Genomic DNA, 13,847 nt, shown 5'->3' on the forward strand with positions numbered 1-13,847 from the left:
GGTTAACATGTCGGGGGTGAGCACGGCCCTGGGTTAGGGGTAACGTGACCTCGGCACAGTGTTATATCAGGGGTGAGCACGGCCTTGGATTGTTATGTGGGTATCGTGACCTTGAATAACATGTCGGGGGTGAGCACGACCCTGGGCTAGATATGCTACAGGGGAATCGTGACCTTGGCACAGTGTTATATCGGGGGTGAGCACAGCCTTGGATTGTTAAATGGGTAACGTGACCTTGGCATAGTGTGAAGTGCAAGATTTGTGATGATTGGTGTGATTGCGAATTATGACGTGATGATGATGTATGATTGATCGAGTTATGATCTGTTGAAATGTTTATGAATATTTTATTAAGTATAGAGTCATAATGTGACGATATGTTGCGTTTTCCTTATGTGCTTTATATATAGATGGTTTCTTTTCTCACCGTACAATTTGTGGATGTTTTGGGTAAGGAAGATCCAGCTATGAGTGGCATCTAGAGTGTCAACAGTTGATTTATGGGTATGCTCTGATATTGTGACATCGGGGCAGAAAATTTCTAGGACATGAATTGTATTTGTATACGGAGTTGAGCCTATTATTTTGAAAACATTTTGTAACCTCTTATGTTTTCTTTTCCAAGTTTCATTTTCAGAATATTTTGGATATTGAAGAATGTTTCTAAAGGTTTTATGTGAACCCTTTTACCTATTTTGAAAATTTGATTTCCTTAGTTTATCTATATTATTACAATATATGTGTTGGGGTAGTAAGGGTGTCACATTTAGTGGTATCTGAGCAGGTCGATCCAATCGGCCGTGAGTTATGAGTCTACTATGCTTGTTTGGTAGATTAATAATGTGATGAGTTGAATGTTGAACTTATTGATGTGCTAATGTGATGATTGATTATGTTGTTTATTTATGTGTGTGCATTGTGTTCTCAGGATTTGTCTGATAGACATGATATAACTTGATGATGCTATTTTTGATTGCTCTTTGTTATTCTCATGATTGCTTAATTTTTTTGGTACTTCTTGCTTATGTAAGAAGTAGTGGTTGGGTGGCATCGCTCGTGTTGCGAGCATAGGTGCAAGTAGTGGTAGAAGACAAGTTATCTTGCTAACCAGCTAGAACTAGTGAAACCTTGGATGTGGGTGAGAAATTGACTTATCGAAGGTATTTAGAGTTTACGATTGGTGGAATTTCTGAAAGCTATAGTTGTAGTGATTGAATTCAAGAGGTTATGTGTCGAGCATTAGAGCTTTGAGTGTTCTTGATGAAAGGTCAAAGTGTTGGTGATTTCCTTAAGTTTTGATGCTTGCATATTAATCTTGTTAAGGGTTAGGTTGCATGAGGATTTTATTTCAGCTCTAAGTCTTTCGTGGAATAGGTGAGTTATTTTCGTTTAGGGATTGTAGTTGGAAGCTTGGATATGAGTTTAAGGTAGAAAGAAGTAAGTTTGGGAGGGTTGAGGTATTTTGTGGGATGTTAGTGCACTATTGTTGTCTAGTGTAGGAGATGTTTTCGCTATAGTTTTGGAATGCCAGTAGGAGTACCGTATTGATAGATTTAGATTTTGTGGTCTTCATGAAAGTTGTAGTCTTGGGAGTGATCTTTTCAATGGCACTAGAATCAGGTAAAATGAAGGTTTAGAACTCCAGTTATAGTTAGCAGAGGCTACTTGTAAGCGTTAAATATATCTGTTGTGATTTTTGAATTGTTAGCTAAGAAGAGGATCTATTCAGAATCTCATGTCTTCATAAGAGTTATAGCTTATTCTTTTATCTTTCTTTTGAGATAGGATTGAGATCATTGGACAAGTGTAACTCTCTAGGTATCATTTTCCTTGACAGTTATTGATGGGAGATGTATGCTATCATGATGTTTTTGAGTTACTAGGCAATGCAAGGATAAAAATGATTTTGTTATGATATTCTGAGGTATTGTCATGTGGATTGTAAGGTTGTTCAAGGTTGTATGATGCTATGTGGTAAAGTTAAGTTCATGCACATGCTATATGGTGTAAAATAGTGATAGATTCATATATATGATTGGGAAGGATATATATGAAGGTTTGAATAGGTATTCTAATATGATTTGATATGCATGTATGTGGATATGAGGATAGATGACCTTATGGATTAATTAGTGAGGTTAGGAGTTTTATTAGGATAATTTATAGGAAATTTATTGAATAAATTTTAAGATAGCGGTTCACGATTTAGGCTGCTCTCGTTCTATCGTCGCTACTACGGGAATCGTTGTTGCTTTCTTTTCCTCTGGTTATTAAGATGTTTCAGTTCACCAGGTTGTCTCTTGCCTACCCGTGGATTCAGTAGTAGTTTGAAACTCCCCAAAGCATTTCGTCGCTTACTTCTCTGGGTCGCTTACTATTACCTTTGACTAGATTGACTAGTGTTAATACTACCATATTTTAGTAACTATTATGTGGTATATAGTGATGCTTCTAAGATGGGTTGGTTGGAGTATGGATGCAAGAAGGAAGGGTAGTAGCTTATATGTCTAGGTAATTGAAAATTCATGAGAGGAATTACCTTACCTATGATTTTAAGTTAGCAGTTGTAATATTTAGAGACACTTAGAGACATTGCCTATATGATTCTAAGCTTGAGATATTTATTGATCGTTAGAGCCTTAATTATCTGTTGACTGAAGGAGTTAATTATGTGACAAAAGAGAGTTTAGTTTCTGGAGGACTAATATTTCAAACTTAGTTGTTAATTGAGTAAAGCCATTGTGGTGACCGATGTTTTGTGTAGGAAACCTTTATATTTATCTTCCCTTATGATCAGAGAGATGAATCCTTTTGACTCAAATTAGAGACTTAAGTTGGGCTTATAAGGTTACCTTTACTAGTGTGAGACTAAGTATGAATTGAGTAACAAATGGATTGTTGAAGGAAATTGGAGAAGCATAATTAGTTGATGATTCATTTTGGTGACAAGATATAAGGCTATAGGATAAGGTGATGGATAAGAGTTTGACTTGGGTGTAGATGGAGTGGTGAAATTAGGGATCTGATATGAATACTAAGTGTACTTACGCTTAGGTGCTTGATCTTTAGAAATGATCATAAAAGTAAAACCAATATTGTGGCAGATGTCTTGATTATGATGACTTATGATGTATCATTTTTGATGATTTAAGGGTTGGATTTGATTGAAGAATTTAAAGACTTATGCTTGGTGTGTGAGATTATCCTTAGGAGCATTGAATTGATTATGTTGAAAGTGACTAGTGAATTAATGGATGAGATTAGAGAAGCCTATGAGTCAGATCCTTTCTTAGGGAACCAAGTGGAGAAGATTGGTAGAAGTATAGATAACCATTTCTGAGTAGAAATCGACATTGTTTTGAGGTGCAAGAACAAACTTGGGTGCGTAGTAACCTTGAATTAAGAAAGATGATTTTAGAGAAAGGACATAACAGTACTCTTAACATATATTTAGGAGCTAATGAGATGTATCGGGACCTTAGGAGGATCAGAGTGGTACAGCAGAAGTGAAGTGACCTAAGGTGAAGAGAGGAGTAGAGAAATTGTATACTCGTGTTTAGTATGCTAGAAGTCTTTAGGAATTTTTGTAGCACTTAGACGTCCCATTTTGGAAGTAAGATGATGAGTGGATGGACCTTAATTGTAGGTTTGTCTGAGACGCTTAAGAGATTGATTCTAATTGTGTTTTAGTGGATAGGCTCGCCAAGTTTACTTGTCTTACCCTTAGACATTCCTTGGTGAAATTGATAGAGTTGTACATGAATAAAGTAATGAGGTTGCATAAGAATTAGAAAGTAAGAAGCGAGGAGTCTACCATTGCAAAAATTTCGGGGACGAAATTTCATAAAGGAGGGGAGTATTGTAACAGCCCAATTTTTCGCTGGGCCAAGGGCCCAATTCGTTGCCCGGAACGGGCCGTTTCAAAAGTGAAACGGGCCGTTCCAAAATAAGAAAATGCTTAGAAAATGAAGTGGGAGAACGAGCTGTTCCAATTGGAGAACGGGCCGTTCTGGTTTGGAGAACGGGCCGTTCTGGAGGGAGAACGGGCCGTTCTGCTAGGTTTGAGAATGGGCCGTTCCGGTTTTAGAACGGACCGTTCCAGTTGAGAAATTTGCGTAGGTTTGAAGGGTCCAGAACGGGCGTTCCACTTTTGGAACGGGCCGTTCCGATAGGTGAGCCTGAAATCCTATAAATAGCGCCCCTCACCTGTTTTTTTCACACATCTCTCATTCTCTCTTTCTATTATCTTCTGTTCTCTCTTCTTTCCCTCTTCTTCTCTCTGAAGACCAAGGGGCACTTAGAGGAGGAGACCAAGAGATCCTTGTTTAGTTCAACTGCTATTTATCCAGGTACGGGGGAAAAGAGAATTATTTATATGTAGAGTTACATGAGGGAATTGGGTAGAGGAAGAATCCTTAGGATTATGAGTAATTTTATAATTATTTCTGTTTGAATGATTATTGGTCTTATTTGATTCTGTATGTATTTAGGAATATGGATATATGATTAATTGGTAAAAATGATGCTCTGGGAGAGAGAACAAAATTATAGAAAAGTGCCTGTAAATTAGGTTGTGAAAATTTGGATGATTTATGTTTGGGGAATTGATGATCTCATTAGATTCGGTATGTGTTGAGGATTATAAATGTACTAATAATTTGTGAGAATGATGATCTGGGAGAGAGAACGAAATTGTAGAAAAGTGTCTGTGAGCTAGGTTTTGGAACAATTGAAGATTTTACTGTTTATGTTGAAATTATATTAAATTGGTAATTCTGTTGAGTATTATATTAATTTATGAATATTATTGTTATATCAATTGATAAGAATTGACGATTTATATGTGAATTGCTTGAGGTGTATGAAACCCTTATTTTGTTGGACTTATCCATGGTGTGTATGTGATATGTTCTTGAGCTATAAGATGAGATCGATGTAATGAATGTGAATATGATTATGATTGAGGTTCCTCACATCAATGACTAGGGATGGCACGACCCCTGGGTAAGTGATGCTACAGGGAGGGCGTGATCCTGGCATGATGTAGGATGAGTGAGACAATTAACACGTATCACTTATGTCAGTTGTGGCGTGGCCTTGACATAGTGTTAATTGTAAGAATTGTGTGGATTGTGATGTGATTGTCGTTCTTCACACCTATGACTAGGGGTGAGCACGGCCCGGGATTGTTACATGGGTATCGTGACCTCGGTTAACATGTCAAGGGTGAGCAGGGCCCTGGGTTAGGGGTAACGTGACCTCGACACAGTGTTATATCAGGGGTGAGCACGACCTTGGATTGTTACATGGGTATCGTGACCTTGGTTAACATGTCGGGGGTGAGCACGGCCCTGGGTTAGGGGTAACGTAACCTCGACACAGTTTTATATCAGGGGTGAACACGGTCTTGGATTGTTACGTGGGTATCGTGACCTTGAATAACATGTCAGGGGTGAGCACGACCCTGGGCTAGATATGCTACAGGGGAATCGTGACCTTGGCACAGTGTTATATCGAGGGTGAGCACGGCCTTGGATTGTTAAATGGGTAACGTGACCTTGGCATAGTGTGAAGTGCAAGATTTGTGATGATTGGTGTGATTGCAAATTATGACGTGATGATGATGTATGATTGATCTAGTTATGATCTGTTGAAATGTTTATGAATATTTTATTAAGTATAGAGTCATAATGAGATGATATGTTGCATTTTCCTTATGTGCTTTATATATAGATGCTTTCTTTTCTCACCGTACAATTTGTGGATGTTTTAGGTGAGGAAGATCCAGCTATGAGTGGCATCTAGAGTGTCAACAGTTGATTTATGGGTATGCTCTGATATTGTGACATCGGAGCAGAAAATTTCTAGGACATGAATTGTATTTGTATACGGAGTTGAGCCTATTATTTTGAAAACATTTTGTAACCTCTTATGTTTTATTTTCCAAGTTTCATTTTCAGAATATTTTGAATATTGAAGAATGTTTCTAAAGGTTTTGTGTGAACCCTTTTACCTATTTTGAAAATTTGATTTCCTTAGTTTATCTATATTATTACAATATATGTGTTGGGGTAGTAAGGGTGTTTCATAATGTCATTTTTAAAACAAATATTTACCATGATAAAACTATGTCGGTAATGAGTGTTTTCTTTTGTAGTACATTCCATTAAGCTCATTTATAATTTAGTCCCTAATTATTTAATTATTTATTTATTAGTGCCTTTATATGTCACATACCTCTCACATAAGATATAATTGCCTTACACAATGTTCATGTTAATGAATTTTAAAAAATATCATTTCGATTATTATCTTTTCTCACATGTCTTGAAATCTTTAATTATATTCCAACCTTGGCTTCTCTTTTCAATCTTTAATTATATGTGCCTTTTGATTTCGAAAATCATAATGACTCTTAACACTAGTTAAATATAAAGATAAAACATTAATCAGGTCTAGGGATGACAAATAAATCTATATCCATAGGTAATACTCAAACTCATCCCAACTTTAACGAGAAATATCCGGTTTGACCAAGTATGGGTACGGGTACGAGTATATAGTTACCTGCCTCGTACCCGTCCTCGTCCCCATCCCCAATTCAATACCTACCCTCAATTTAATTGTGTTAAAAAAATTTAATATCTAATTATGTTTGATTATTTATTATAATGTAAAACATTTATAGTTGTTTAATTATTAAGAAGTCTCTTAATTAAAATATGAGATACAGAAACAACCTAATTATAATTGTAATATAATAAAAAAAATGATTTAAAAATATTGTGTATTTTTTTTTGCAAAAAAATAATAATTTTTTACGGGTACGGATACGAGTTCGGGTATACCCGATACCCAACGGGACGGGGATGAGACGAAAATTATATACCCGATAGGTACAGGTACAGGAATGAGGATGCGATTGAGTCGTAGGGACGTGGACAAGTATCATGAAACTCGTATCCGACCCGCCCTGTTACCATCTCTAATGAGGTCTTGAAAAGTATAACTCACTAACACGTTAGTTTCTAAAAGTATAAATCATAACTTTCTTTAATTCAAAATTTAAAAGAATATGTGACTTAAAAGATAATATTAACATATATTTAAAGAATAAAATGATAATAGTGATTACTTTTAGAGATTTAAATGAAACAATTAAAACTTTCAAGAAATATCTATGAATTGCCTTACTTTCAATTAATAAAATACAAGTAACATAAAAACTCAAATGATGTTTTACCTTAAGAAAAAAAAAAAAAATCTGTTACCACCAAAACACAATACAAAGTCATTTAAGAAAATGTTAACATAGATAATTCATTTATTTTCACTCTCGAGAAGTTGATGTTTATATGAAGGAATTTAACATGGATATTAAACGAGAAAGTGGCTTCTTATTTAGATAAATTACAGCCAAATCTGTGAGAATAAATAGTGCATTCCCATGTTTGATTCACAATTTGAAGGGTTCCAAGGCAGAGCTGCCATCAAGGCCCTTTGCAATATAATATGCCAAGTAATCTTTTATGGAAGTGTCCTTGTAGATTGGTGGGTTTTCTTCTGAAAGCAGTTCCTTAATTGGACCATACACCTTTGATGAATCCTGAAATGGGTCAGGTGAATTCACAAAGAAACCTGCTAGAGAAATTCTTGGACCTATGTTCTTTGATAAGACCCGGTGATTAACACTGACAAACATGTCATTTGTGATAAGCTACACAAGTATGAAAGAAATTGATTAATGCCATTCTCAATTTGTCACAAATTGTGTTAACGAATGAAGAAACAATTAATCAACTGATGCTGCTTTCACTAAATTTAGGGCTCAAAGACGTTTATGTAGGAAAAAGAAACGCAATTAAAGAAAATGGTTTATAAATTATAATGTTTAAGTTTAAGTATATGGTCACACTAAATTATAGCAAGGATTGATGGAAAAAAAAATCAGCTTCATTTGTAACATCCCGATTTTCACAGATTATACGAAAGTTCAAAGCCCAATAAGAGTAATTTAATAACCCAGAACGGGCCGTTCCCAAAACTGGAACGGGTCGTTCCAAACTACTAAAAAGACTTATAACCCTAGTTGGGAATGGGTCGTTCTGGTTTAAGAACGAACCGTTCCAAACATGGCTATTGTGCATTAATTTCAACTCCAGAACGGGCCATTCCAAATGTGAATTTTACACATGATGAATGAGTTTAGAACGGGTCATTCCGGATTCGAAACAGACAGTTTTGGCCACTCTTGAAATCTATAAATAACATACTTTGACACTGCTTCTAGACACACACTCTAAAGACCAAGGAGAACCAAGAGAAGGAGATCAAGCAAATTCCACTCTAGCTTCGTCTTTTGCTTATCTAGGTAAGGGAGGAGTGAGAAAGCTCTCGCTCTGGATGTGAGAATATATGTTGGGTAGTGGGATTGACCCTCAATCCTATGTTTGTTTTATGCTCATGTATGAGGAGTTTTTCCCAATTGTATCTGTTTCATCTCTGTTTCTCCCTGAATGTTCTAATTGATGTAATTAATATGTATGTAAGAGTAAGTTGTAATGTTTTAAATGTTTATTGTATGAATTGGAGTGCTCTGTGGGTTTCTGAAAGAACCCTTTGAGAAACAGGCAAAATATGAATGTTTTCTGTTTTGCTTTCTAATTGTTCTATTGTGTTCCTTGTTGGATGAGATGTACGAATATGTGTTTTATTTCGCAAATAGACAAGTTTTGATATGAATTAAAGTGCTTTGTGAGATAATGTGAAAAGTGAATATGAGACATGAGATACGATGTGATATGATAATGAGACATGACGATATGATAATAAGACATGACGATATGATAATGAGACATGACGATATGATATGATAATGAGACATGACGATGTGATATGACAATGAGACATGAAAATGTTATGAATAATGAGCCATATTAATGTGATATGAGAATGCATAGAGTCTTGATTGACATGCATCATTTGCATAAATATTTTTAAGGGTACGATATGGAATACACTGCCAGGGAATGCCTCGTTGTGTAAAAGCTTGGGGATTAGTCCTTGGGGATAACATGGTTTGGAAGTCTCAGTCTCGCCCATTGTGTGCATGAGATATATTTTGCGCGGCTTAGCTATCCCGACTAGACCCTGGTAGTATGTCATTCTAGTGAGAGTGCGCAAAGGGTGTGACCTGGCATGTACTCCTAGACTACTCTCGTGTATTGCTAGCGACAATACGCCATGTGATGTGTTACTGGCGCCACATGCATGATAATATGTAGTTCGTGTCCATTATATGTGCATTTTAATGTTATATGTTAAAGTGATTTTTATGCCTTTGATGAGTGGAATGTGATATTGTTGTTAATCTATTTATGCTATGTACATATACATGTCTTGTTTGTGTTTAGCTATCCGGTGTGTATTCCTACACCGTGAGCCAGAGTGAGATGTTTCTCACTCCCTTTTTTTGTGTTATTTTTCTTTAATTGTTATACAGGTGATCATTAGCATGAGGCTGAGGATGTTGGTAACGAAGCTTAGGCTTCAATGTTGGGTTTTGCTCTGATAGGACAGGTGACATCGGGGCGTGGATAGGATTAGATTAGGATCTTGTTTCTATTAAATTATTTTGCAAACCTTAGCCTTATTTTTTTTTGTAATTTTCGCTAATTATGTTATTTGTTTAAGTCATGGATGTGGTATTCTCTATCTGAACATGTTTAATATTTTAAATTATGAAAGATTATGTTCTTCAAATTTTATTATTTGTGTTATGGCATGCGGGGTAGAGGGTATCACATCATTCGTGACATTTCTAGCTAGCAAGTGATTGCAGTTCACTAAACTTATTTTCTAACAATGCTTTTTGTAACACACATTTTTCATATTGGTTAAAATTTAAATAAAATTATCAATAAAACTTATTAAATTATGAATGCAAAGTTAAACAATTTTGTAATTTTAAATAATTATAGCCAAATAATATGAAGTGTATTTAAGCTTAAGAGTGAGTTTAATTACTTATTTATACGTCCACCATCTTCACATTTTGATTCCTGTACCTAGAAAATGATGTTTTAGTCTCTCCATATATTCTTTTAATTTAATTGATTCTTACTATTAAGTGTGTATTAACTTCATTATATAAAAGTGCAATACATTAGGATAACTGATGGTGTAAAACCACTACAAATTTTTAATGTCACAAAACAGAGTTAAAACTTTTTTTTTTCTTTTACCATGGTATTAACATAAAAAAGAAAATTAACATTAAGGATAAAATTAAAATAAAAAATACATAGAGGGACTAAAATGTTTAATTTCTTGGTACATGAATTAAAATGTCAAAATGAGTTACAAAATATGTTGCCTGCATTTTCTTAAAACAAAATACAACTGTCCAAGTATAACAATGAAAGAGAAAAAACCAATTCTATTCCTTACGATTAATTTCTTCTTAGAGTCGTTGAATAAGAAAATACATTGCAATTTATTCGTAACTAAATGGAATTACGAAGATGAAAAAATGACTATTCAGATAAAAATAAAAGGAAAAAGAGTACGCATATTCTGTGCACCTGATAAAAAAATTACTATTACTGATAAAAGAAAAATGCTGGAATAGAATGTGAACTAATGAGTATACAATAGCATATGGTTATTAAAAGCATTTGAGAACTAATGACAATAGAATTTGAGAACCTTGAACTCAATCCTTTTTTGGTGTTCTTGAGGTTTCCTCTATTGTCATTTTATTAAAAGCATATATGATATATGAATTCTACACTTTTTGAAATGCTAAAAGGTATGATTGGATAATATACAAAGAATACAAATAAAAATTAAAGAAAAAGAAGATTCGACTATTTCTGTCCCTTTTATTGTTTCACATTAATGTTATTAAAAAAAATTCATTTTATCCAGTAAAATTGTTAGTAAGAGAAGTCCAAGGCAAGAAACTTTATAGAAAGTGTGTCACTATTTTCTCTATTCAAATCTTTGATAAGTATCAGTTGTAGCTATCTAAACTGGAAAATTCCAATGGATTAACATAGATGGTGTTGAAGCTAAGCATTTAAGGGAATCTTATTAAACTGCAAAGTCAGAAAAGGGTGGCTGATTGAGATACACTTTTCATAGTTAGGAAAATATAATGCCATATTTTAGAACTGTTACTAGTTAGATCACATCACATGGACTCAATCAAAAACTAAATTTCAGTAGATATACTATTCATCATGAAATTTCCTCGAATATTATTCTTCGACTTCCTCTATTACTTTTTTTTTTATATATATATAAAAAGTTGAATATGTTTTTAGTTTTAAATTTCTTTTTTTTCACTTTTAGTCTCTAAATAATTTTTAACTAGTTTTGATTTTATATTTTTGTCGATTTTTATTTTTAGTAATTGAAACTTTTCCTTCCGTTAATAAGTACTTAGAGTCATGATTGTTTGTTTATGAAAAAAATTTGTAAAAAATAAAATAAAATAAAATTTATTCAAAAAATTAAAAGTAAAATTGACAAAATTTTATGAGTTAATAATATATTTAATCCTACTAATTATAAGGCTATAGAAATCATGCCGAACTCACTTTCTCCATGATGTTTCCAATAGCTTTATTTGTACATCACCAATGTTTCTAATAACTTTATTTGTACATGTTAAAACAACCTTAATTAGTCTTCTGTTACACACCAATTTTTAATAACACCATATTTTACAAGTTTAATAATTTTAGTTAACCATTCCCAGGCCGCAGGGTTTTCTTTTCTAGGCTTATTCAAAATTTATATAACCTTAACCAAATAATAAAACCTTTTATTAAATTTTATTTTATGCTTTTTCAATTGTATCTGAATTCTTACTTAATACACATAACCTATAAAATGCAAACTCTGAAATAATATTTACCTGTAGAAGATCTCCTAAGTTAACAACAAGAGCTCCATGAAGGGGAGGAACATTGACCCATTGATTCTGATGAAGAACTTGAAGACCCCCAAGTTGATCTTGTAGAAGTAAAGTCATGAAGTTACTATCTGTGTGTTTGGTAGCACCCATGGTTAATTCAGGTTCAGGGCATGCTGGATAGTAATGACCCGCAATAAAGAGTCCTTCACCACATTTCAATTCTTTAAGGTAACAAGGATCAAGTCCTAAAGCCTCTGACAATAACTCAAATATTCTAAAACCCAATTCCCTTAGTTGCTTTGAATATTCAATCGCAATATCCCTGCAAAAACAAAAACGTATTCAACTCATCAAGGATAAATAATTCAACGAAACAGGATCCGTACTTGTGATCTTCATTAAAAGTCATGTTATGTAACAAGGGTGACTACTGACTAAATTTATGTAACAAATGTTTTGAATGGTCATTAATCTGTAGTATTTTTTATTCAAACACATGTAATCTCTTCACCAGAGATAACTCTGTACAAGTTCAATTAAGATCATTATAAACAGTAAAATTCTGACATAGAGTATTTAACATCATTACATGTTCATACTTGAATTCAAAGACTTATTAAATTGAAATAACTCTATTAATTGATCTACATGTTTGTAAATATCTTTATAAATTGATATATTTTTTATCAGAGACAATTCTGTTCAAATTATTTAACAAGACTACATATTTATATTTGAATTCAAAGACTTTTGATTAATCTGAAATAATTCTTCATTAATTGATCTACGTTGGTAAGTAACTAATTATAATTTGATATATAATTGAAAATTGTTTACTCTTGTATTGATTAATTACTTTTTGTAATTAGTTAACAAAGTAAAAAATCTTTAAACCGATGGTTTATCAAATTAAACAAAACTCTTTACCTGCATACAGATGGTATTTCTTCAGGTTTGGGTGGATCAGGAGCAACAGCAAAACCAAACGTATCTCTCCAATTAACAGGTTGGTCACTGTACAAGGTCATGTTTGAATAATACAAAACTTTTTTCTTAAAATCCCTTGTATAGAACTCTTTTCTTACCTCAGGCTCTTGTTCATGAAATCTCCGAATACCATCAATCATCTCATCCAAGACAGTGATTGGAATTCCATGATTAATGACCTGGAAAAATCCCCACTCATGGCATGCACTTCGAATTTTGGCAATTGCTTGTGCATGAAGAGGTGGATTACAGTGTATCTCTTTGAGGTCTATGATGGGGACACTCAATTTGGAATCAGTGGCTGAGGTTTCAGTGGAATCCAACTTGCCAGAATGGAACATGCGTGGAATCTTTGTGACTCCAGACTCTACAAGACCCTTCACACCACCTTTTGATTCATCAAAGCCTTTCACCTCAGCTTTCCTGTCATAAGTGGAATCCATGCTTTCCTCTGACTGGTTTGTGTTTTTGACCTCCATTGTGAGAGAGAATAACAGTTGTAGAATAAACCAGGGAAAAAGGCACTCGTCTCTCACTTTTTTTAATAGATAAAATTAAAGGTGTGGACAAGTAATTGAAAATGATGGGTAGTTTGTATTGTTAAATTTACATAAAAGAAAAAAAGAATACAAGAATACTCCTCCTTTCCATCATAAGTCTTGTCCCACTTCTAATTAAGTTTTTTTTATATAGATAAAATAAATTAATAAATAGAAAAATATAATTATAATTTTAGAAAATTAACTTTATGGTTAATTTTCTTTTTAAGCCTATAACAACTTAATTTCTATTATGAGGGATATATATAGAAAACAGGTAGTTAATAGTACATTGAAAAATTTACATGACACTTATTTTAAAACTTATTTTCTTTTACACATGACACTCATTATGAAATGAATAGAATAATAACTTATAGAGTAATTATGATTAAAAT

General features: G+C 33.6%; 1 protein-coding gene across 2 annotated transcripts; it reads right to left on the bottom strand.

The window, feature by feature from the left end:
• Positions 1 to 7,294: 7,294 nt before the first annotated feature.
• LOC109805996 (1-aminocyclopropane-1-carboxylate oxidase homolog 1) lies at positions 7,295 to 13,433 on the bottom strand. Of its 2 annotated transcripts, XM_020368318.3 has the most exons (4): positions 13,009 to 13,196; positions 12,851 to 12,937; positions 11,924 to 12,245; positions 7,295 to 7,717 (listed from the first exon to the last, which is right to left on the bottom strand). In XM_020368318.3, the coding sequence occupies exons 1-4, from the start codon at positions 13,041 to 13,043 to the stop codon at positions 7,457 to 7,459; spliced, it is 705 nt and encodes a 234-aa protein (XP_020223907.1). In that variant the 5' UTR covers positions 13,044 to 13,196; the 3' UTR covers positions 7,295 to 7,456. The 2 variants fall into 2 exon arrangements, with proteins under 2 accessions (XP_020223907.1, XP_020223906.1); XM_020368317.3 differs by having other exon boundaries at positions 12,851 to 13,433.
• Between the last annotated feature and the right edge of the window lie 414 nt (positions 13,434 to 13,847).

This window comes from Cajanus cajan, chromosome 4, assembly GCF_000230855.2.
Source record: "Cajanus cajan strain Asha chromosome 4, NIPB_CcT2T_4, whole genome shotgun sequence".
Classification (NCBI taxonomy): domain Eukaryota; kingdom Viridiplantae; phylum Streptophyta; class Magnoliopsida; order Fabales; family Fabaceae; genus Cajanus; species Cajanus cajan.

Bases quoted from the DNA above. Each gene is read 5' to 3' on its own strand.
- LOC109805996 (XM_020368317.3), bottom strand. From the start codon at position 13,389: ATGGAGGTCAAAAACACAAACCAGTCAGAGGAAAGCATGGATTCCACT. The intron at 12,246-12,850 runs GTAAAGAGTTTT...TTGTTTTTGCAG, and splicing joins GAAATACCATCTGTATGCAG to GGATATTGCGATTGAATATT. The intron at 7,718-11,923 runs GTAAATATTATT...ATACTTGTGTAG, and splicing joins ACTTAGGAGATCTTCTACAG to CTTATCACAAATGACATGTT.